This window comes from Capricornis sumatraensis, chromosome 9, assembly GCF_032405125.1.
Source record: "Capricornis sumatraensis isolate serow.1 chromosome 9, serow.2, whole genome shotgun sequence".
NCBI classification, from domain to species: domain Eukaryota; kingdom Metazoa; phylum Chordata; class Mammalia; order Artiodactyla; family Bovidae; genus Capricornis; species Capricornis sumatraensis.
Genome location: NC_091077.1, coordinates 60,518,714 through 60,541,366, shown reverse-complemented (window position 1 = coordinate 60,541,366; position 22,653 = coordinate 60,518,714). Strand labels below are relative to the sequence as shown.

Sequence of the window (22,653 nt, the reverse complement as noted above, 5' to 3'; positions counted from 1 at the left end):
AAACACCGAGCCCTGAACTAATCCAGCCCGTACAGGCCTGCTTTTCTCTTTCTTTCCACCAGAGGCGACAGCCTCTTTCAAAAGAGATAGTGAACTGGAATGGGGCGGTTGGGGGGAGTAGCCCCAGTAAAGATCAAAAGGTTAAAAAGCGCCTCAAACAAAGAGCAAAGGTCAATACCCAACTCTTAAGGCCTGACGCACCATCTTCCAAGAAAAATGAAGGTGACTCCTCCCTAATATGCTCTCTAGGCCTGGGGCCGCGAAGCCTTTCAGAAACCAGGCGGGTCTGACGTGACTAACAGGTAGCTCACAGTGCAACAGTCGACGACCGGAAGTGGCAATGGGCCCCGGGCGGGGATTAGAAGAAACCACGGCACGCTTGCGCAATAAGCAGGGTGGCAGTACGCGTGCGCAATTGGGCGGTGACGGAGTGACGTTCAGAGCGTGGGCCGCGACTCTCACGGATCCGGTTCCGCCCTCCTTCTTGCTGTCTACCCTCCGGGGCTAGCGCTCGCGATCCCTTTCCCACAGTGCTCTGCGCTGTGAAGAAGCGGCTCCCGGGGACTGGGGGCATTTTGTGTTGGTTGGAGCCGGAGTAACAAGATGGCGGCGTCGGCGGAGTGACAGGGGTCCCTCCGGGCGGGAGCCGGCGGCAGTGGTGGCAGCGGTATCGCCGCCCTAGCTTGACCGCTCTCCTTTTCCAGCCCGCGGCGTCGCCGGGAAAGCGAGGCAGCGGCGGCCTCCAGAAACAAGTGGCTCAGCCTAGTAACCGCGAGAACTCCTTCAACAATCTGCGGCCTGGCCAAAAAACCTGACAGCAGCGGTGATCAGGTTCCCCTTGGCCGATTCTGGGCCCTGTAACGCCGAAAAAGAGCCATCGTTTTCTGTTGCCTGCCGCTCTCCACAGCCTTTCCGTGGTCGAGCCCTAGAGGCCTCCATCCTCCCCTTAGAGGTGTCGGGGCTTAGCCCCAGCCTCCATCTTCGTCTCTCAGGATGGCGAGCAGCAGCGGCTCCAAGGCCGAATTCATTGTCGGAGGGAAGTATAAACTGGTACGGAAGATCGGGTCTGGCTCCTTCGGGGACATTTATTTGGCGATCAACATCACCAACGGCGAGGTAATCACCTGGGGTGGGGTTCACGACTACGCTGCGCCTGTCCTCACTCCCCCGCCCCGCGAACTGCTCGGGCCTTTTCCCACCGCACTCACGCACTGGGAAGTCCAGAGGGAGCCAGTTTTCCTGTCTTAGGAACCTCCCCCGCTCTCTTTCCCTAAAAGGAAAGAACCCGAGAGAAAGGTTGGGTGTACTAGGAAGTTTCCTAGCTTGTTAAAAATACACCTTAATGAACTTTTAAAAAACCGTTGTTTAAGTTGAGAACGGCAAAATCCTATTTCTGGGGTCCCCTCGTTTTCTTCCTATATTTTTAGTTGACTGGGGTTCTTGTTCCCATTAGGCCAGCCACCGATCGCCTGGTTTCTTCATAACTCTCATTACGTTTTCTGGATGAATCATTTTCTTATACTTTAGAGGACATGCCGCTTTCGTCACTGCCCCCTGAAGAGGCCTTTGAGGCTGGTTGCCTCGTTTTATAATTACAGAGATCTTTCTCTTCCCAGCCTCTCACCACCTTCTAGCCGAAAGTTGGAGATGTGCACGTTTCCCCCTCTTTTGCCAAGTGACATTGAATCCATAAGGATGTTGATGCCATCATCCCCTCTTTCCCCTGCAGGAGGTGGCAGTGAAGCTAGAATCCCAGAAGGCCAGGCATCCCCAGTTGCTGTACGAGAGCAAACTCTATAAGATTCTTCAAGGTGGGGTTGGCATCCCCCACATACGGTAAGAATCCTTGAGCAAACAGGCGATCTTCTGAGGGAAGTACAGAATGGGAGAAAATGTGTAAGAGGCAGGCAGTGGGACCAGCTGAATCCGGCTCTTGGCATTTGCGTTACCTGGGTTTCCGGTGAAGCGTAAGTCACCACAATCACAGTAGATTTTAGTTTGCCAACTTAGTTTAGGATTTCAGTTTGTTAACACTCTGCCCCGTTTAGCTTCCGTCATTCTTCCCGAGGCTTTCTTTCATTTGCAGTGAAAAGAATGCGGGTCATCTTTGATCCCAACGCGGAAGGGTTGCCTACTTCTTTCTTTCACCTCAGCTGTTCCCTTAGGTTTGTCCAGCTAAGTGGATTTGAGGGTGCCGAAGTGACCGGGCTGGGCCAGTTCGGGTTGCTATTGGAGCTGGCTTGGGAAATGGCTGCTCTTTTGTTGTGTTTTTGTTCCAACATGTCTTCCTCCTCCGCTTAGAAAATGGCGGAACGACGTGACTCAAGCACATATTCCTGCCCTTTTCACTGCTTGGGTTCATAAGTTATGCTTCCTGGATTCCGTCTTTGGCAGCTCCGAGTTGATTAAACCTTTGAAAAGCCTAGAATAAAGCCGCAGGAAGTGGTGAGGTTCAAGGAAAGAGATGGCATAGTGACAGCCTGTTTGTGATCTCTGCAGCAGATGAGATGTGAAATTAAGTTTACTATGCAAAATCTCTCATAGTCCTTTCCAGAAGTGTTAATTAACCCTGTGAAGAATGGTAATGTTTGTTGCATTTCAGTCTGTGTATGAAATTTTGTGGGAAATGACAAAGGCAGTTTGAGCAACACTATGTTGAAATTGACTCAGTTGTATTAAAAGGAAGCTTGATCATGTAACCGCAGTTTGACAAGTAACTTTAACCTGTTGAGTTACTTGGTCAGTAACTCCTCACATCTGGGAAATTGTAGCTTTTTTTGGAGATGGGATATTGGTGAAGGCAAATAGTAATAAGGATAGATGATGACCAGATGAAGACATTGGGTCCTTTTAAATTATTAAAGGATTTTAGAAAAGTTCGACTTTTAAGATTAAAGAATATCTTCCTAGGATAGAGACTAAAACAGTTTAAGACCCAGCCCTTTTCCAACAATTATTTAATAATGTTTGCAAAAAGATCCAGATACAGTGGATCCATGTATATAACTGGAATGGTATTTACTGTAGCCTCTTTTACTATCCTAGCTTTTATTCTTCAAATCTTTAATTAACTGGATTATATACATTAATTCTGATGTAAAAACCAGAGAGACACTATCCTTAAAAAATTTTTCAATGGTCATAAACATTTTTAATGGAGAAATTGAATGATACAGTTTTCTATTGGTTGGAAGTCAGAATAAATTATTAGGAAGAAAATACCAGGTTCTTACAAGATAAAGATTAATGTGAAATCTGAGATGATCAGATTTGAGATTTTTAGTGGTTCTCATCCATTAAAAAAACCTTGCTGTGGAAAAATGAAAAACCTTGATTAAAATACTATCTTTTTTCGTCACAGAATAAAAAAATTTGTGTTAGCCTAAGAATTTTAAATTTCTTTCCTTTCGCATATATTTTCATCTCTTCACCTTGGCCCTTGCTGATTTACTTCCCATTACTAGTTTTTCTTAGAATTAAATGGAAATGCAATCGTGCAGTATGAGGTCATTTGTGTCTGGCTTCTCTAACCTAATGCTTTTGAGGTTGGGAGGTTTTATAAATTTCACAAATCAGGTTGAATTTAATGTAAAATCATTTTTACAAAAGCAGTAAGTACCTGGCATTTTCAGTGCTAGCTCCAAATTAAGTACGTGGAGTTTTATTTGGTAGCTTTTATTTAAGAACAGCACTTATACAGACCAATGAGGGCAGTAGTTAATATGCTGATTACCCACATAAATAAATGAAATTGACCTGTGAGTAAAATTCTAAGAAGTTGAGAGAGGGAGTTGTGGAGTTACAAACTGGGTGGAGCTAAAGAGATTAACTTGACTTTCAAGCTAAGACTTCTTGGGAGAGAAGATGGGATTTCAGGATCTGACTGACTCTTAAGGAAGAAAGCTTGGTGAACTGGTCAGGGAGGCTGTCCAAGAGTGAAGTCTGGCTACTGGGAGTAGTTTCTAAAGCAGAATGTAGTTATTGAATGAGGGTGAGGAAAGAGTGAACTTGTTTTAGGAGTGGTATAGTCCAGGTACATAGAAACAAAAAGTGGATCATTGGTTTTAAAGTATGAGAGAGAACTGTTTGTCTCCCGATCTGGGAAGGATAAGAAAGACTTACGCATAAGCTTTCTTTATTTTGGGTGGCAACATTATCTGTTCTGCTTAGTTTGTTCCCCACTATTTCCACATTAACTATATGCGTGTGTGTTTGTGTTTAGTTGCTCAGTCATGTCCGACTCTATCGGCCCCATGGACTCCTCTGTCCATGGAATTTTCTAGAGAAGAATACTGGAGCGAGTCTCCATTTCCTGCTCTGGGGGATCTTCCTGACTCAGGGATTAAACCCATCTCTTGTTGTGTCTCCTGCATCTCCTGCATTGGCAGGCGGATTCTTTACCACTACCTGGGAAGCCCAATAAATACACTCAATAAATATTTACTTGGGAAATAATAAATTAGATTGCTTATTAGCTAAATTAAATAAGGCAGTCTATTCCCCATTGTATTAGGAATTTGACACCAAAATTTCTGGACCTCACTAATATCTACCTTCTCCCTCAATCCACCCTCACCCTGAAAATTGTCTTAAGATTCTATGGGATATTCTAAAACAAAGGCTGAAAATTACCGGGCCTATATATTATAGCATGTCTGCCTTATCAAGTCCTTAGTTTATAAGGACCTTATTAAGGGATCTGTTGTGCAGAAGCACAGCTGAGTAGAAAGAGCAAAAGGGGGAGGATGGTATTCAGTCTTTAGGTATGTTTAAGAAACTAAAAGCCTTTGGGCCTTGTGAATTGACCTCTGGGAACTCATTTTAAGTTACTGTGTTTCTGTTACAACCCTCCTTTTTTGGTGCTACTTTGAATTGAATTCAAATCTGTTGTTCAGTTTAAATCTGCCATGTGGTATTGACGGAGTGATCTGGGATCAGTCAGTCCCTTAATCTTTGGGGGGATATCAATTTCCTCTTTTTTGAAATAAGAGGATTTTACCAAGTTGGTAATTTTCTGATTTTGTTGGGGTAGAAGTGTGCTGGAAAGAAAAGTTCGGAGAATTTCCTACTCTTCTCTTGGAAAAAGTTCTGTGCACTGAGCTTTTTGGTAGGGTTTGTTTTGTCTTTAGCATTTATTTTATTTTATTCTTTTGACTTTGCTGGGTCTTCATTAATTGCTGCGCATAGGCCTTCAGTTGGAGTGAGCAGGGGCTACTCTGGTTGCGGTGTGCAGGCGTCTCACTTCAGCATCTTTTATTGGGGTGCACTGGGCTCTAAGCACGTAGGCTTCAGCATTTGCTGCATGCAGGCTTAGTTGCTTCGAGACATGTGGGATCTTCCCCAACCAGGGATGGAACTTGTGTCCCCTGCATTAGCAGGAGGATTCTGTACCACTGAGCCACCAGGAAAACCCAGGTAGGGTTTTGTTTAAACAAGTTTCCCTACTTAAATAAGTCACTGGCCTAGTTGATCTTAGGACTTGTGGCTATGAAATTTTAAGATTTATTTTCAGATGATGGTAGCTAGAAAGCATTTCATCACAGTTTGGTGTTTAGTCTAGATCTTAACTTTGAATGATATTTTAGTGAGATACCACTCAGGACCTAAAAAATACTATCTGCATCAGGTAAACCATCAGTTACTATTTAGGAGGAAGTAAATTAATGGGGTACAGTTTTATAGAAAATATGGTAAAGAAGATGGGAAAGGGCATGGGATAATTTTGGTTGTCTGGGGTTTTTTGTTTTTTTTTTTAACCGCCCCCCCCCCTTTTTTTTCCCCCTCTGACATTCCTGACATTTCCCCTGAATGTCAGAAATCCTAGGAGATATTTATAAAGTATTAGTTAATCCTTACTGTTAAAAGCAGCTTAAATTTTAATCTTAGCTTTTTGGCACTGAACATATATCCTATAAATAAATTCTAATACTGTTATCAGAGAACAAAGATGACATCTACAGTGGGTATGACTTTGTTAGAGAGATAATGTTACAGATCACCCGATACATGAGAAATGTGATTTTAATTCATAGAGTAACTAAATCCATAGAGTAACTGTGATATACTAAATCTGTCATAGGCTAAAGGTACTTACATTGGCTTATGCCGGATTTCTAGTAATGGAATAATGGAATGATGCTTAGATAGCATTTGGAGCTGGATAAAACCTTGAGAAATAATAGCCACACTCGATGGTACAGATTAGACAATTGAGTCTTCTTCAGTACTTCTTATGAGATGTCTGCTAACTTCCAGTTTTCTTGGGGCAGTTTTCACCTTTATGTCAAGATCAAATTATGTCATACCCCACACCTTTTCACTTCATGCTGCAGACCCATATTGTGCCTCCTTCTTTTATGGCATTTGGTCTCATACAGGAAAGCTGATAAATGTAAGTAACCTATTGTTTGCACTGTTACTTAATTGTGAAAGTGTTATTGTAGCACCCCAGGCTCCTCTGTCCATGGGATTCACTAGGCAAGAATACTGGAGTGGGTTGCCATTCTCTTCTCCAGGGGATCTTCCTGACCCAGGGATAGAACCTTGGTCTCCCGCATTGCGGGCAAATTTTTTACTGTCTGAGCCACAAGGAAGCCCATTAGATCCTTATAATTCTTATAACCCTTTCTGTTCAAGTCCATGGATTGCTGGATGAGAACTTTAGTGGACATTATTGATTTGTATCTTAAAATGGAGTGATACTTGTAAACATTTGTATGGTCTGTGGATTTTACTGCCTTGGCTTTAGTCATTTTCTAGAGCTGGGTCATTTTGTTTCTGAGTATACTTAATCTGTGGGGCTTGGCTGCTGGTTTCGTGGTAACGAATCTGCCTGCCAATGACAGAGATATGGGTTTGCTCCCTGGGTCAGGAAGATCCCCTGGTAAAGGAAATGACAACTCACTCCAGTATTCTTGCCTGGGAAATCCCATAGACAGAGGAGCCTGGTGGGCTGCGGTTCTTGGAGTTACAAAGAGTCGGACATGACTTAGTGACTAGAAAACAATATCTAATACTTAATATGTATATAAAGATATGATTTGCTAAGGTTTTCTCATGATCTGTCCTGTTTAGCAGAAACTTCAGTGTCAAGAAGTCTGTACAAGAGAATTTGAATTTGGAACAAATGTTAGCTATTTAATCTTTTTAACTTATTCCATTTTATTATTTTTTAAAATATAATTTTGTGTGTTTATTTTTGGCTGTGCTGGGTCTTCGTTGTTGTGCAGGTAAGCTTTCCTCTAGTTGCGGAGAGTGCACAGGCTTCTTGTCGTGGAGCATGGTCTCTAGGTCAGGAGGGCTTCAGTAGTTAGAGCATATGGGCTCAATAGTGGTGTGTGGCACGTAGGCTTAGTTTCTTCGAGGCCTGTGGGATCTTCCCAGGGATGGAACACCTGCGTTGGTCTCTTGCATTGGTAGGTGGATTCTTTACCACTGAGCTACCAGAGAAGCTGTATTCCATTTTATTTTTAAGATCAGTCCTTGAGTTTTAACAGAATGGTTTCTGAAGCTAAATGAGTACCTTAATAGCTTTCATAATATAAATGAATACCTAGTCTAAATTATGTTTTCTGTATTCTTTTTATACAAGTGGCTCTTGAAAATTGTGAAAAAACTAGTAATAACATATACTAATCCATGTCTTAATGGAATCTTTTTAATGAGATGTAATTTTCATACAGTGTAGTGTATATAGATTAATGTATTGTTGAATGCTGCTGCTGCTAAGTCGTGTCAGTCGTGTCCGACTCTGTGCCACCCCAGAAACGGCAGCTCACCAGGCTCCCCCATCCCTGGGATTCTCCAGGCAACAACACTGGAGTGGGTTGCTATTTCCTTTTCCAATGCATGAAAGTGAAAAGTGAAAGTGAAGTTGCCCAGTCGAGTCCGACCCTCAGTGACCCCATGGACTGCAGCCTACCAGGCTCCTCTGTCCATGGGATTTTCCAGGCAAGAGTACTGGAGTGGGGTGCCATTGCCTTCTCCAGTATTGTTGAATAAGTTTTGACAAATTCATACACTGTAACCCACACTCCCTATTGACATAAAGAATTTTTTTTTTTTTAATACTGCTAATTCTTGGTAGGCGACATTTTGTGACAACATAGGTTTTATATATTTTTTAATTGACCTTTTGAATTATTGTAACCTTATTTTTCTGGATTTGATGTTGATTTGTCAGTATGTACAACTACAAGTTAGTAATATTTTTATCACCATGATGTATACTAACATACTAAAATGACTGAGTTGGGTTGGTGATACTCAGTGGCAGTTGAGATCTTTACTTATTTTCCTTGTCTGAATAACTAAAATATTGCCTTTTCCTTGTCTGATAGTCATCAGTGGGGTATGTTTAATAGGGACTTCAGAAGTGCTGTAGAAAAATGTTTAGTTGGACATTACATTTTGATCCTTATTTTTATTTTTATATTTTATTTTTCTGATTCTCAATAAAAAAGGAAATGGAAAGAGCATTATACTGAGAGTCAATACTTAGGTTCTGTCTGTGGTGTCATCTAGATTTGAACCTAGAATGAATTCTATCATGAAGGTCAGCTTTCCTTTATAAAAGGGATTTTGTAAGACTATCTCGGTCTTGAGTTTTTTAAAATGCATTATATAAGTTAGTGGCAACCATCTATGTGCAAAAAAAAAAAGGAATTAATACCAGGCATTGCCCATGGTCTCATGTAATCATTACAGGAATTGTTAGTTGAGTCAGAATAGTTAATTTGCCTAAAGTCACACAACTAATGTGATATTTGAATAGATTTTACTGTCTCTTTCAACAGTATCAGTGGTTCACAAACTTTGTTGCACGTTGTAATCACTTAGAAAACTTAAAAATATTGACACCTGGCTTCTAACCTCAGATATTTCGAATTAATTGATTTGAGGGTATGACTTCTAGTTTAATTTAGTTTTGGGGTTTTCTTGGCTGCACCATGCGGCTTATGGAATCCTTGTTACCCAGCCAGAGATTGAAACTGGGCCCCCCCGCAGTGGAAGCCCAGAATCCTAACCACTGGACCAAATCTAGTATTTCTTAAGTGAACAAATGGAAACATGGCTGTACTGGTTGATTTAGCTTTGAATCCTGATGTAGAGATACTGACATATCAAAATGCTAATATATGTTAATTTCAGGGTAAAGGCTTGCTAATGTGGACCTTTGTCAGCTTCAGTATTTATCAGTGGTTTGTTGGCCTTTTGGAACTTCTTTTGGCTCACACTTGGAAATTTTTCTACAGGAGAATTTTTTTTTTTTTTTTTTGAGGAAGCAAGATGGTGACAGTGACTAAGCATACATGGTGTATATCACGTTTCATTTGTGCCAGCATTAAGTGTACAATGACAGTGTTTGCAAATTAACCTGAAATTGAGGCTATCCTATATTTCAGGTCCTCTGGAGGCTGCTCTGAGTACTTGCTTACACTGCCAGACTATTCTATCTACATGTAAGGTGGCTTTTATGGTGAGGGGAGGATGCGATCTGATTTAAAGCTACCTTGTTTGTTGGAAAGTGATAGCATGAAGTTTTTGTAAATTTTGTTTCAAATTCCAAATTTTCAAAGTCTTTCTATTGTATACTTACTTTGGTTTTTTTTTGTTCTCACTTGATTGAAATTATTCTTAACACTAAATTTCCCTGATGGCTCAGCAGGTAAAGAATCTCCCTTCCAATACAGAAGATAAAGGAGACTTGAGTTTGATCCCTGGGTCAGGAAGGTCCCCTGGAGAAGGAAATGCAGCCCACTCCAGTATTCTTGCCTAAAGAATTCCATGGACAGAGGAGCCTGGCAGGCTACAATCCATAGGGTCGCAAAGAGTCAGATGTGACTGAGCATCTGAGCACATATATCTACTTACTGAAAACCTAGTGTTTTCATTTTTTGAGCCTTCATAATATTAATACTTTGTATCCTTCTTAAGGAAGGGAGTGATGTTGGCTTTTTCTCTGAAAATTAAAGTTCTTTTCTTGGAGAGAGTCAGTGAACTTTACGGTACCTTCTAGAGAATAAGCAAACATTTCTTTTCATTTATTCAACAAATACATGTATACGTGAGTACTTAACTGTATGCTGTGCAGTTTCAGATAATGGGCACATTTCAGTGAACAGATAATTTTTGTGAGGCCTACATTCTTTTTGAATATATACCATGTGCCTGACATATAGTTGTGACTTTGTCCCTTGCTAACAGTGGCAGAGATATCTAAATTTCATACTGTGAGGATATAACCTTTCCTTAACATCAGACAGCAGGCTGAGCTATCCAGAGATTGTCTTGATTGGAGAGGTCAGTAGAGACCCCATTATGTCTCCTTGTGAATCCTGCTTAGTCAACATTTCTCAAACATCATCCGTGCATAGTAATTACATTCAGAGCTTGTTTAAAATGTAAAGTTTTCTGCCTCACCCCTAGATTTGTTTGACCAGTACTGGAATGGGCCTTGCGAGTGTATTTTTATCAAGTACCTCAGATAATTCATGCTAAAGACCAGAGAACCACACTTTGAGAAATATTGTGCTGAGGTTTTGACACTTCATTGTTTTGAGCTGTTGGGGGTAGTTAGTGATTATTTTGTTGAGAGGGCTCTGACTGTTGTAAGGAGATGCTATTGTCTTGTTATTTCATAACTGTTGGACAACTGCTTTTTGTAATGAAAGTAATCCTTATATTTGTGTAGTGCTTTTATAATCTCATATTTACTAGGAGACTTCTTGATAGATAAGTATAAAAATGTTTACCAGTGAGCAAAAATGGCTTATGCAGGTAAGAAAATGACAAAGGAAGAACTGGAACTTGTGTTTTTGGCCATTGATTGAGTCATTATTCTTTTCATTATATCGCATATGCTGTGAGTTTAGCCAGCTTTCAACATTCTCTAGTCCAACTGCTGGTTTATTGAGCCACTTTTTATTTGTTTATTCACTGAAGGGCATTTTTATAAGTACATGTTGCATAGTTCTGTATTATTAGCTTAGATTTACATTGAATTCAATTTATGAAAGATATTCATGTGCTTATACATTACTTTTTTCTTGCAGCTTATATCATTCTAGTAACTTGTGTTGCCTCTTCCATTTTCCCCTTTCCTATACTTGTGTTAACGTATCAAGCCCAGACTTTGTGTTCGTTCTTCTATTACTTCTTCTAAAAGATTATATCAAACTTTGGAATTGTTTGTTTTTGGTGTATGTTCATTTGCTAATGTAGAGAAATTTGAGTTATTTTTAAAATCTATAATCTACTTAACGAAGGATTTACTAAGCAAATTAATTAATTAATGTAGTGTGTGTGTGTGTGTGTGTGTGTGTGTGTGGAGGGGGAATGTTTCATCCAGCCAAAATTATTTGTTCTCCTAGATCTTTATATGTAAAACTGTCTTTAATACAAATGATTCCTATATTGCTAAAAGTACTCTAAAGAAAATGGTACACTATTTGGTCTCTAAATAGTGTATTGAGAGATACTTTGATTTCTGGACTTACTTGCCCTAAGATTTTAACGTGTGTTTTCTCATACTTTCTCTTAAGGAGTGGAGGTAAGTCATTTCAGACTTGAGAATTTGAAATTTAATTTAGGAAGAAGGAAAAGGGAACCCAGTTTTGTTTTATCTGGCTGCACCATGCATATGTGGGATCTTAATTCCCTGACCAGGGATCCAACCCATGCCCCCTGCATTGGAAGTGCAGAGTCCTAACCGCCGGACTTCCAAGGAAATCCCTCTGGGGCCTAATTTTGATGTTTTGAAAGTAGCATTGATGGTTATATCTTTGGACATGTTGAGTTTAAGGTGATAGGATATCCTAGTCTTAGCTCTTGTATAATTAAGTTAGCAGAGATACAGACCTAAACTTTGGCTAGGGAATTAGGACTGGTGTTTATTTAGATCTGAGCAAGATCAATGTAGAAGTGGTAGTAGAGAAAGGAAATTGAGAGGTAAGGACTGAATTCTTTGGTGGAAATGCAAAGTTAATCAAGGCAAGAGGAGAGTTGCGATAATGGGATGTTACAGTCAGTGGAAGCCAGTTTTAAAGGACAGGCAGAGGCCAGATTTTTGGAGTTTCTTATTGTATTTGAAACTGCTTTTTTGGTGTATGTAGTGGGAGAGGGACATTATTTTCATAGCAGAGAAAGGGCACCACGAAACTGTAGAGGAGTGACTGAAACAGTAGGGGACTATGAAGAAAGGCATCTTTCAAAATTTAGCTCAGATGACAACTTTTCTAAGAAGCTTTCCCTTTTATCTTCTCTGAGTAAATTACTTAACTCCTCTATATTTCATATTTACTTTATTGTTGCTTTTATATTGTACTTGTCTCCAGTTCTTCTAGACCTTAAGATGCTTTTGACATCCTTTATGGCAGTGTCACACAGAGAGCAGCTGCTTAATAAGTGTTGAGTCAGACTTGAAGAGCAGATTTTAATAAAGGATTTTTAACAGTTTTAATGAGACTTATGTATGTAAGCATCATCAACTTAAAGTATGCAATTCATTGGTTTTTACTATATGTACAGAGTTGTGCTGCCATCCATCACCATAATACAATTAAAGAATACTTTCATCCCCTCCTGTCCCCCAAAAACCTTGAACACATTAGTGATTGCTCTCCATATTGTACTAGGCCCAGATAGCCGCTCATCTACTTTCGATATGTTTGCGTATTAAAAAAGATTTGATCAACCCTTTATAATTGGTATTGTGAAAACTACAGATGTATTGTCCTACTTCCCAGTGGAAAAGTATATTTTAATACTTGTATTCCCCTGGAGGTTCCAGGTCTTAACATATTGTCTTCCGGTACAATTATATCCAAGGCTAGAGAAAGCAGTGACAGCGAGAACCATTTGTGACCTTTGAAATATAATATTGGGCAGTATAATGAGATGAAAATGATAACCATTATACTGGGAACCAAGAAAAAAATTAAGATGGCAGATACAGACTAGATTTTTAACAAGTTACCTGTGAACAAGAAAGTAGGGTGATCTTGTCTTGCTATGTACCAACAGTGCTGGCTGTTTTCAGTTTCTTGTGAATAACAAAGCTTAGTGTGTACTCCTAACCCCTGCTCACCTCTTTACCTGACCATCTTCTGTTTATGCTTCAAGAATCAACTTTACTTGTTCATGGAAAGGTTTTCCCTAACGCTTCCCTCTAAAAAATTGATTGGGTCCCCATAATTTGTATCTTTCACCATCAGTTTCTCTTTCATCATTTGCCAACACAGACTGTGGTATAAACTATGAGAGTAAAAATTACTTGGTTTTGTCTTGTTAGCCACCATAAATGTTGAAGGGTAAATGAATGGGAACATTTATAGTAGGTAGTACCAAGTATCAAGGCACATTTGTTTGTGTTTTTAAAAATTTGCAGGTTAAGGAGCGTCTATGCATGTTTTAAAGCAGAGGGCAAGGAACAGGAAGACTGAGAAATGGAAACCTTACAGCATAATTCAAAGATCTTAGGGGTCATATTGTCAGCAGAGGGTTAGTAGTAGCAGGTAAGAGGGTTAGGATGAAGAAGGAAAATGAACCATGTTAGTTGACATTGTTATTGGCTGACTGAAACGCACTGCACAAGTTTTAGATCTTAATCTACAGTCTATTTACCTTGAAAATCTGTTTAGAGGGGCTTCCCTGGTGGCTCAGTGGTAAAGAATCTGCCTGCCAACACAGGAGACAAGGGTTCGATCCCTGATCTGGGAAGATCCCACATGCCGCAGAGCACTAAGCCCCAGCACCACAACTACTGAACCTGTGCCCTAGAGCCTAGGAGCTGCAGCTGCTGAAGCCTGGGTATCCTAGAGCCCGCACTCTGCAACTAGAGAGTGGCCCCTGCTCACAGCTCGAGAAAAGCCTGCACACAGTAACAGACCCAACACCACCAGAAATTTAAAAAGAAAATCTGTTTAGAGCAGGGTTCTTAACTTGGTTCAGGGATATCCCTTCTTCCCTTCAAGAGGTTAGTGAGTTGGATGAAAAAAAATTCCAAAGTTATTTTCAAGTACCTCACTAGTTTGGACAGTACCTGTGGCTTTGTCACCAATAGAAATCACAGATATTTTTGTATCACATTGTTGTATGAATCTCATAATAGTCTTTATTCCCATCATACTTCAAAATTACACTACTAATTAGACCTGCCCCTATATTTTATTGTGTAGTGCTTTAATAAAGAGCATGTATTTTACTATATCAAGATTTATTTTGAAGTAATTTTATGGTAACTGAATCGCTCTAAAATTAGTTTCCTTTATAATGCTACATATTATGCTTTTTAAATATTCTGAGAAGGGATCAATAGGCCTCGTTAGACAGTCAGCGGTGTGTGGGGGGAGTCCATGACAACAAAAAAAGATTTAGAACTCCTGATGCAGAACTAGTGACTCCAACTCCCACCCACCCAAACATAACTTGCTTGAGCAAGTTCTTGGTGAAAGTGGAAGTCGCTCAGTCGTATCCGACTCTTGTGACCCCACAAACTATACAGTCCATGGAATTCTACAGGCCAGAATATTGGAGCGGGTAAACGCTCTCTTCTCCAGGGGTTCTTCCCAACCCAGGGATCAAACCCAGGCCTCCCACGTTGCAGGCAGATTCTTTACCTGCTGAGCCACCAGGGAAGCCCAAGAATACTGAAATGGGTAGCCTCTCCCTTCTCCAGTGGATCTTCCCAACCCAGGAATGGAACCGGGGTCTCCTGCATTGCAGGCCAATTCTTTACCAACTGAGCTACCAGGGAAGCCCAAGTTCTTTCTCATTGTGGCTAAGTAAAAAAACATTTGTTTGATGCAGGATTGGTCTCAGTGGATATCCACTGTTTTCCCCTATCTAGTCTTGTTCAGTTTTTATTAAATTACTTCCATGCTTGTTAATACCCTCCCTCACTGGTGTGAGATTATAAGGATCGGACAGTTAGCCAGTTAAAGACCTGGGAAAGTTTTGGGAAAGGTTCAGTGAAGTAAAAGGTAAAATTAATATCTAAAATTTCTTGAAATCATCATATCAAAATTATTCCTCTGATCACCATATCTACCTCTAAAACTGTTTCTTTTGTTCTGTCTAAACTTTAGTCTAAATTTCTTTACTAAACCTGATTTTTAGACTTCCTTGGTACAGTCCATTGGTTAAGACTCAGCACATCCAGTACACGGGGTGTGGTTCCATCCCTGGTCTGAGAACTAAGATCCCAATTGCCTGTGTGGCAGTGCAGCAAAGTAAAAAAACAACTTGATTTTCCAGTTCTTTACAGTAGCCAAATAGCAGCATAGAGTGTCATTCTCTAGTGAAAGCCCTCTGGATCTCAAACCAGTTCAAAGGTATTTCTGCAATTGTAAGTCCAAAGGATTGTGAATAAAATTTTCATGTTACTGAACTTGTGAAATATGAATTGTTTTAAATGTGAAATTGTGAGAAGAGGAAATAGATTGATGTTTTGATGGCAAAAGAAGTTTATATTATTAAATTTTAGGTGTCTTGTATTCAAAGTAAAATGAAAGCCGCTAATCTAAGGAACAAATAAGGGCAGAGAAGCTTTTGGAGAATGATAGTTACACAACAGTCTTATGTACCAAGTTAATAGAAAATCAGGAGATGCCCCACATTTAGTCCTGTGTCTGGTTCTCTTTCAGAAAGGCTGAAGAGTTACCATGAATCAAAAATATAGTCAAACTGGTGCATTATGGTTCTGTTTTTGTGATGAAAAATGCCATTAGTAAAATAGAGCATTATAAATACTAACAGTTTTAGGTTAAAGGAGTTACAGTGTCTTAAGACTGAAGTTCATAGATGGTTCTACCTTTCAATCAACTTGAATGTAGTACCAGGAGGACTGGTAACTCTTGAGACTCGGGAATTTAAATTGAGAATTGAGGGCGGCCTCCTGTGGGATTCTGGTAATTTAGGAGGACAGGGGTAGTAGGAAGTGCTTTTCTTAACTCGTAAATGAACTATTAATCCCAAGGCACACACACCAAAAACAAAACATGGGAAGAAAAGGCAGCCAGGCATGATTACGATGAAAAGCAAGAAGGAAGATACAGGAAAGGATGCACAAGAATTTTCTGCAGGTAATTTTTTTGGCCCATGGTAATTTGGGTGCTATTGAAGGATAGGAAGAAGAGCTGTCTATAATTTTTATAATATTATGAAAGGCAAAATTTAATATATAGGAACATTGAAAGAAATTCAGACATGAGACTAGGGTGATTAGAACTGTTAGCAGTAACAACCTAAAGGGGGAATTCGAGCTTGTTTACTTAGAGTTGAGTGAGATTGTACTAGACAAGGTCCTTAACGTCTACCCTCATAAGAAGGAAGGTAAAAGTTAGATGATGATGAGTTGGCAAGAGACTGAGTTTGAGATACAGTGTCTTGAGAATGTAGATGCTATGAAAATTGGTGTGTTACAGCACTGATTCAGTGCTTATACTTTCAGTTGTCCAGTGAGGACTCTGATTTGATAATCTAAAGATGGGAAGATAAATGGTATAGGAAGACATTTCCTTGTTAAGACTGTCACTTTATAGTCAGTTTAGTCACTCAGTGGTATCCGACTCTGCAACCCCATGGACTACAGCACGCCAGGCTTCTTTGTCCATCACCAACTCCTGGAGCTTACTCAAACTCATGTCCATCGAGACGGTGATGCCATCCAACCATCTCATCCTCTGTCGTCTCCTTCTCCCCCTGCCTTCAATCTTTCCCAGCATCAGGGTCTTTTCAAATGAGTCAGCTCTTCGCATCAGGAGGCCCAAAGTATTGGAGTTTCATCTTCAGCATCAGTCCTTCCAATGAACACCCAGGAGTGATCTCCTTCAGAATGGACTGGTTGGATCTCCTTGCTGTCCAAGGGACTCTCAAGAGTCTTCTCCAACACCACAGTTCAAAAGCATCAATTCTTCGGCGCTCAGCTTTCTTTAAGTTCAACTCTCACATCTATACATGACTACTGGAAAAACCATGGCTTTGACTAGATGGACCTTTGTTGGTAAAATAATGTCTCTGCTTTTTAATATGCTGTCTAGGTTGGTCATAGTTTTTCTTCCAAGGAGCAAGCGTCTTTTAATTTCATGGCTGCAATCACCATCTGCAGTGATTTTGGAGCCCCCAAAATAGTCTCTCACTGTTTACATTGTTTCCCCATCTATTTGCCATGAAGTGATGGGACTGGATGCCATGATCTTAATTTTCTGAATGTTGAGTTTTAAGCCAACGTTTTCACTCTCCTCTTTCACTTTCATCAGGAGCCTCTTTAGTTCTTCTTTACTTTCTGCCATAAGTGTGGTGTTATCTGCATATCTGAGGTTATTGATATTTCTCCCTGGCAATCTTGATTCCAGCTTGTGCTTCATCCAGCCTGGCATTTTGTATGATATACTCTGCATATAAGTTAAATAAGCAGGGTGACAGTATACAGCATGGATGTACTCCTTTCCAAATTTGGAATCAGTCCATTGTTCCATGTCTGATTCTAACTTGTTTCTTGACCTGCATACAGATTTCTCAGGAGGCAGGTCAGGTGGTCTGATATTCCCATCTCTTTCAGAATTTTCCAGTTTGTCGTGATCCACACAGGCAAAGGCTTTGGCATAGTCAATATAGCAGAAGTAAATGTTTGTCTGGAACTGTCTTGCTTTTTTGATGATCCAGCAGATGTTGGCAATTTGATCTCTGGTTCCTCTGCCTTTTCTAAATTCAGCTTCCACATCTGGTATTTCACGGTTCACGTACTGTTGAAGCCTGGCTTGGAGAATTTTGAGCATTACTTTGCTAACATGAGTTCAGTTCAGTTCAGTCGCTCAGTCATGTCTGACCCTTTGTGACCCCATGAACCGTAGCACTCCAGGCCTCCCTGTCCATCACCAACTCTGAGTCCACCCAAACCCATGTCCATTGAGTCAGTGATGCCATCCAACCATCTCATGCTCTGTTGTCCCCCTCTTCCTCCTGCCCTCAATCTTTCCCAGCATCAGGGTCTTTTCCAATGAGTCAGCTGTTCACATCAGGTGGCCAAAGTACTGGAGTTTCAGCTTCAGCATCAATCCCTCCAACGAATACCCAGGACTGATCTCCTTTAAGATGGACTGGTTGGAGCTCCTTGTTGTCCAAGGGACTCTGAAGAGTCTTCTCCAACACCACGGTTCAAAAGCATCAATTCTTCGGTGCTCAGCTTTCTTTATAGTCCAACTCTCACATCCATACATGACTACAGGAAAAACCATAGCCTTGACTAGACAGACCTTTGTTGGCAAAATAATGTCTCTGCTTTTGAATATGCTATCTAGGTTGGTCATAACTTTCCTTCCAAGGAGTAAGTGTCTTCTTGTTTCATGGCTGTAATCACCATCTGCAGTGATTCTGGAGCCCAGAAAAATAAAGCTAGCATGAGAGATGATTGCAATTGTGCGATAGTTTGAACATTCTTTGGCTTTGCCTTTCTTTGGGATTGGAATGAAAACTGACCTTTTCCAGTCCTGTGGCCACTGATGAGTTTTCCAATTTGACAGCATCATGTTTCAGGATTTGAAATAGCTCAACTGGAATTCCATCACCTCTACCAGCTTTGTTCGTAGGGATGCTTCCCAAAGCCCACTTTACTTATTATTTGGCTTCTTTGAGTCAAAGATGAGCAGATGCTTCCTGGTGACAGGAAGTATTTTTTTTTATTCCTTGCTTTGTTTTTCTCATCTGCCATGTCAGGTGTGCCCTGGCCTCTTAAAACCTCTAATACAGCTTTTTATTCTTTAATTCAGCAAATGTTACTGAGTATTTCCTGCTTGTAAGGCATTGTGCTGGATGCTGAAAATACACAGTTGTGAACAAGACATAAAATGGCTCTTCCTATTACATTAGGACTCTCTAAAGAAATTGAACTGATGAGTCTTATATACAGGCATATCTCAAAGTTATTACAGGTTCAGTTCCAGAACACCACAATAAAGCAAAGTCACACACATTTTTTGGCAAGTATGTGTATTAATTTTGAAATACCTTATTGCCGAAAAGTGCTAGCCTATCATCTGAGCTTTGAGCAAGTGGTAGTTTTTACAATAATAGCATCAAAAATAAAGATCATAGATCACCACAACGATATAATAATAACAAAAATATCAAAATAATGAAAATGTGATGGACACAAAGTGAGCACGTACTGTTGGTAAAGTGGTGCCAGTGGATTTGATCAAGACAGGGTTGCCACAAACCTTGTTTGTTTAAAAAAAAAAAAAAAGTGATACCTGCGAAGAGCAATAAAGAAAGATATGCTTGTATTATAGATAGAGTTTTATTATGAGGGATTGGCTTACACAATCATGGCCAAGAGGTCCCGGGACCTGTGGTCTACATGAGCTGAAGGCTCAGGAAAATCAGTAGTGCATTTCTGCTTCAACCCTGAAGGCCTGAGAGCCAGGGGAACCAAAGATTTAAGTCCCAGGTTGAGTCCTAAGATCTGAAAACCAGGAACATGGATGTCTGAGAGCAGAAGGTGATTTTTTTTTTTTTTTTAATCTTTAATTCTTACATGTGTTCCCAAACATGAACCCCCCTCCCACTTCCCTCCCCATAACATCTCTGTGGGTCATCCCCATGCACCAGTCCCAAGCATGCTGTATCCTGCGTCAGACATAGACTGGCGATTCAATTCTTACATGATAGTATACATGATAGAAATCCATTCTCCCAAATCATCCCACCCTCTCCCTCTCCCTCTGAGTCCAAAAGTCCATTATACACCGCTGTGTCTTTTTTCCTGTCTTGCATACAGGGTCGTCATTGCCATCTTTCTAAATTCCATATATATGTGTTAGTATACTGTATTGGTGTTTTTCTTTCTGGCCCACTTCACTCTGTATAATCGGCTCCAGTTTCATCCATCTCATCAGAACTGATTCAAATGAATTCTTTTTAACGGCTGAGTAATACTCCATTGTGTACATGTACCACAGCTTTCTTATCCATTCATCTGATGATGGACATCTAGGTTGTTTCCATGTCCTGGCTATTATAAACAGTGCTGCGATGAACATTGGGGTACATGTGTCTCTTTCAATTCTGGTTTCCTCGGTGTGTATGCCCAGCAGTGGGATTACTGGGTCATAAGGTAGTTCTATTTGCAATTTTTTAAGGAATCTCCACACTGTTCTCCATAGTGGCTGTACTAGTTTGCATTCCCACCAACAGTGTAGGAGGGTTCCCTTTTCTCCACACCCTCTCCAGCATTTATTGCTTGCAGATTTTTGGATCGCAGCCATTCTGACTGGTGTGAAGTGGTACCTCATTGTGGTTTTGATTTGCATTTCTCTGATAATGAATGATGTTGAGCATCTTTTCATGTGTTTCTTAGCCATCCGTATGTCTTCTTTGGCGAAATGTCCAGACGGCTTCACAGCTGAATTCTACCAAAAATTTCGAGAAGAGTTAACACCTATCCTACTCAAACTCTTCCAGAAAATTGCAGAGGAAGGTAAACTTCCAAACTCATTCTATGAGGCCACCATCACCCTAATACCAAAACCTGACAAAGATGTCACAAAAAAAGAAAACTACAGGCCAATATCACTGATGAACATAGATGCAAAAATCCTCAACAAAATTCTAGCAATCAGAATCCAACAACACATTAAAAAGATCATACACCATGACCAAGTGGGCTTTATCCCAGGGATGCAAGGATTCTTCAATATCTGCAAATCAATCAATGTAATTCACCACATTAACAAATTGAAAAATAAAAGCCATATGATTATCTTAATAGATGCAGAGAAGGCCTTTGACAAAATTCAACATCCATTTATGATAAAAACTCTCCAGAAAGCAGGAATAGAAGGAACATACCTCAACATAATAAAAGCTATATATGACAAACCCACAGCTAACATGATCCTCAATGGTGAAAAATTGAAAGCATTTCCCCTAAAGTCAGGAACAAGACAAGGGTGTCCACTTTCACCGCTACTATTCAACATAGTTCTGGAAGTTTTGGCCACAGCAATCAGAGCAGAAAAACAAATAAAAGGAATCCAAATTGGAAAAGAAGAAGTAAAACTCTCACTGTTTGCAGATGACATGATCCTCTACATGGAAAACCCTAAAGACTCCACCAGAAAATTACTAGAGCTCATCAATGAATGTAGTAAAGTTGCAGGATATAAAATCAACACACAGAAATCCCTTGCATTCCTATACACTAATAATGAGAAAGTAGAAAAAGAAATTAAGGAAACAATTCCATTCACCATTGCAACGAAAAGAATAAAATACTTAGGAGTATATCTACATAAAGAAGGTGATTATTTCAGTGTAGCAGAGGGAATTTTCTCTTCCTCTGCCTTTTTGTTCAGTTCAGGTCCTCCACTTTAGGGAGAGTGATCTTTACTTAGCCTGTCATTCTAATGCTAATCTCTTCTGGAGCCAACTTCACAGACACCTCAAAATAGTGTTTTACAAGCTATTCCAGAATCCCTTAGCCCAGTAAGGTTGACACATAAAATTAACCATCACACTAATCAAGCCATAAGAGAAGGCCTACGTTAAACAAATGTTCCTTTTTCTGTTATTATTGTTCTAGTTATAGGGATGAAACATATTTAGGTGCTTTAATCTGAACTGAGTATTTATGATGATTACACTGATTTACTATTCTTGGAAGTCGTTGGGTCTCACAGCAATATTTAAAATATTTCATTTCATTCTTTTTTAAGGTACTTCTATTTTTGTAGAGATTTATTAGGGAAAAGAAAGAAACTCTTCTCCAAATCTTCTAATTGGTCTTCATGTCATTGTCATTCCTTTTACTCCCCAGGCTCCGTATTGCATACTGATACCAAGGCCAGCTTTTAATATTGACTTAATTATATTAGGTCCTAGACATATCCTACTGATATTTTCCCAACTATCTATAAAATTTAAAGCACATTAGCCTGGCATTCAAGAGTCTATAATATAGCTCCAAACTATCAGTCACCTTGATTCTCCCCTTTATACGAACCTGTGTCTATTCTTGCCGCCTGCCTAAGACATCTTTTTCTACCTTCCCTATCGAAATATTATCCTTCCTTCAGGATCTGACTGGTGATAGACCATTTTCACTAGGTTTCTTTCTTTGGACAGATGTAGTTCAGCCCACTGATTTTCTTTTCTTTTTTTTTTTTCCTTCTCTGAGTTCTGGCAGCACATTTTGGTCAGCCCCAGTGACTTGTACATGTATGTGCGATCTTAGCTTTGTGCTTCTTACATGTGTCTTAAGTTTTTAGCTAGAGTTACTTTGGCTAGGGGTTTAGAAGAACAAGATGAGATCAGAGATGGACCTTGCCTTCTGCTAGAATTTTCTTCAGACCTTAAGGTACCTTTTTTAATGGTCTCAGTAAGTAATGATTTTTTTGAATTACAGACTCATTCTTTGGCCTGTTTCCTTGATTGATCAGGCAACACTGAGTCTAAAGACATTTGAAACAGAAAACGAGACCTTGTACTTTCGTTTTTGCTTTCATCCATTAAATTATTTGATTCTTCTGCATGTTTTGAAACTAAATAAGGTCCAAATCAAACCAGTTTTTTTTTTAATCTCATAAATTGTCAGAGTTACCTACAGTGTGCACATTACCATAGTGTGAAGTGAAAGTGAAGGTGTCATTCGATCAG

At 39.9% G+C, this 22,653-nt stretch overlaps 1 protein-coding gene across 5 annotated transcripts in view; it reads left to right on the top strand.

Moving 5' to 3' along the window:
- The first annotated feature begins 525 nt into the window (after positions 1 to 525).
- The window catches only part of CSNK1A1 (casein kinase 1 alpha 1), a 48,269-nt gene continuing 26,141 nt past the window's right edge, over positions 526 to 22,653 (top strand). For all 5 annotated transcript variants that reach the window (XM_068980240.1, XM_068980239.1, XM_068980237.1 and 2 more), the window contains exons 1-2: positions 526 to 1,116; positions 1,730 to 1,836. In XM_068980240.1, the coding sequence (XP_068836341.1) occupies positions 994 to 1,116; positions 1,730 to 1,836 (230 nt within the window). In that variant the 5' untranslated portion in view covers positions 526 to 993. The remainder of the gene's footprint in view (positions 1,117 to 1,729; positions 1,837 to 22,653) is intronic.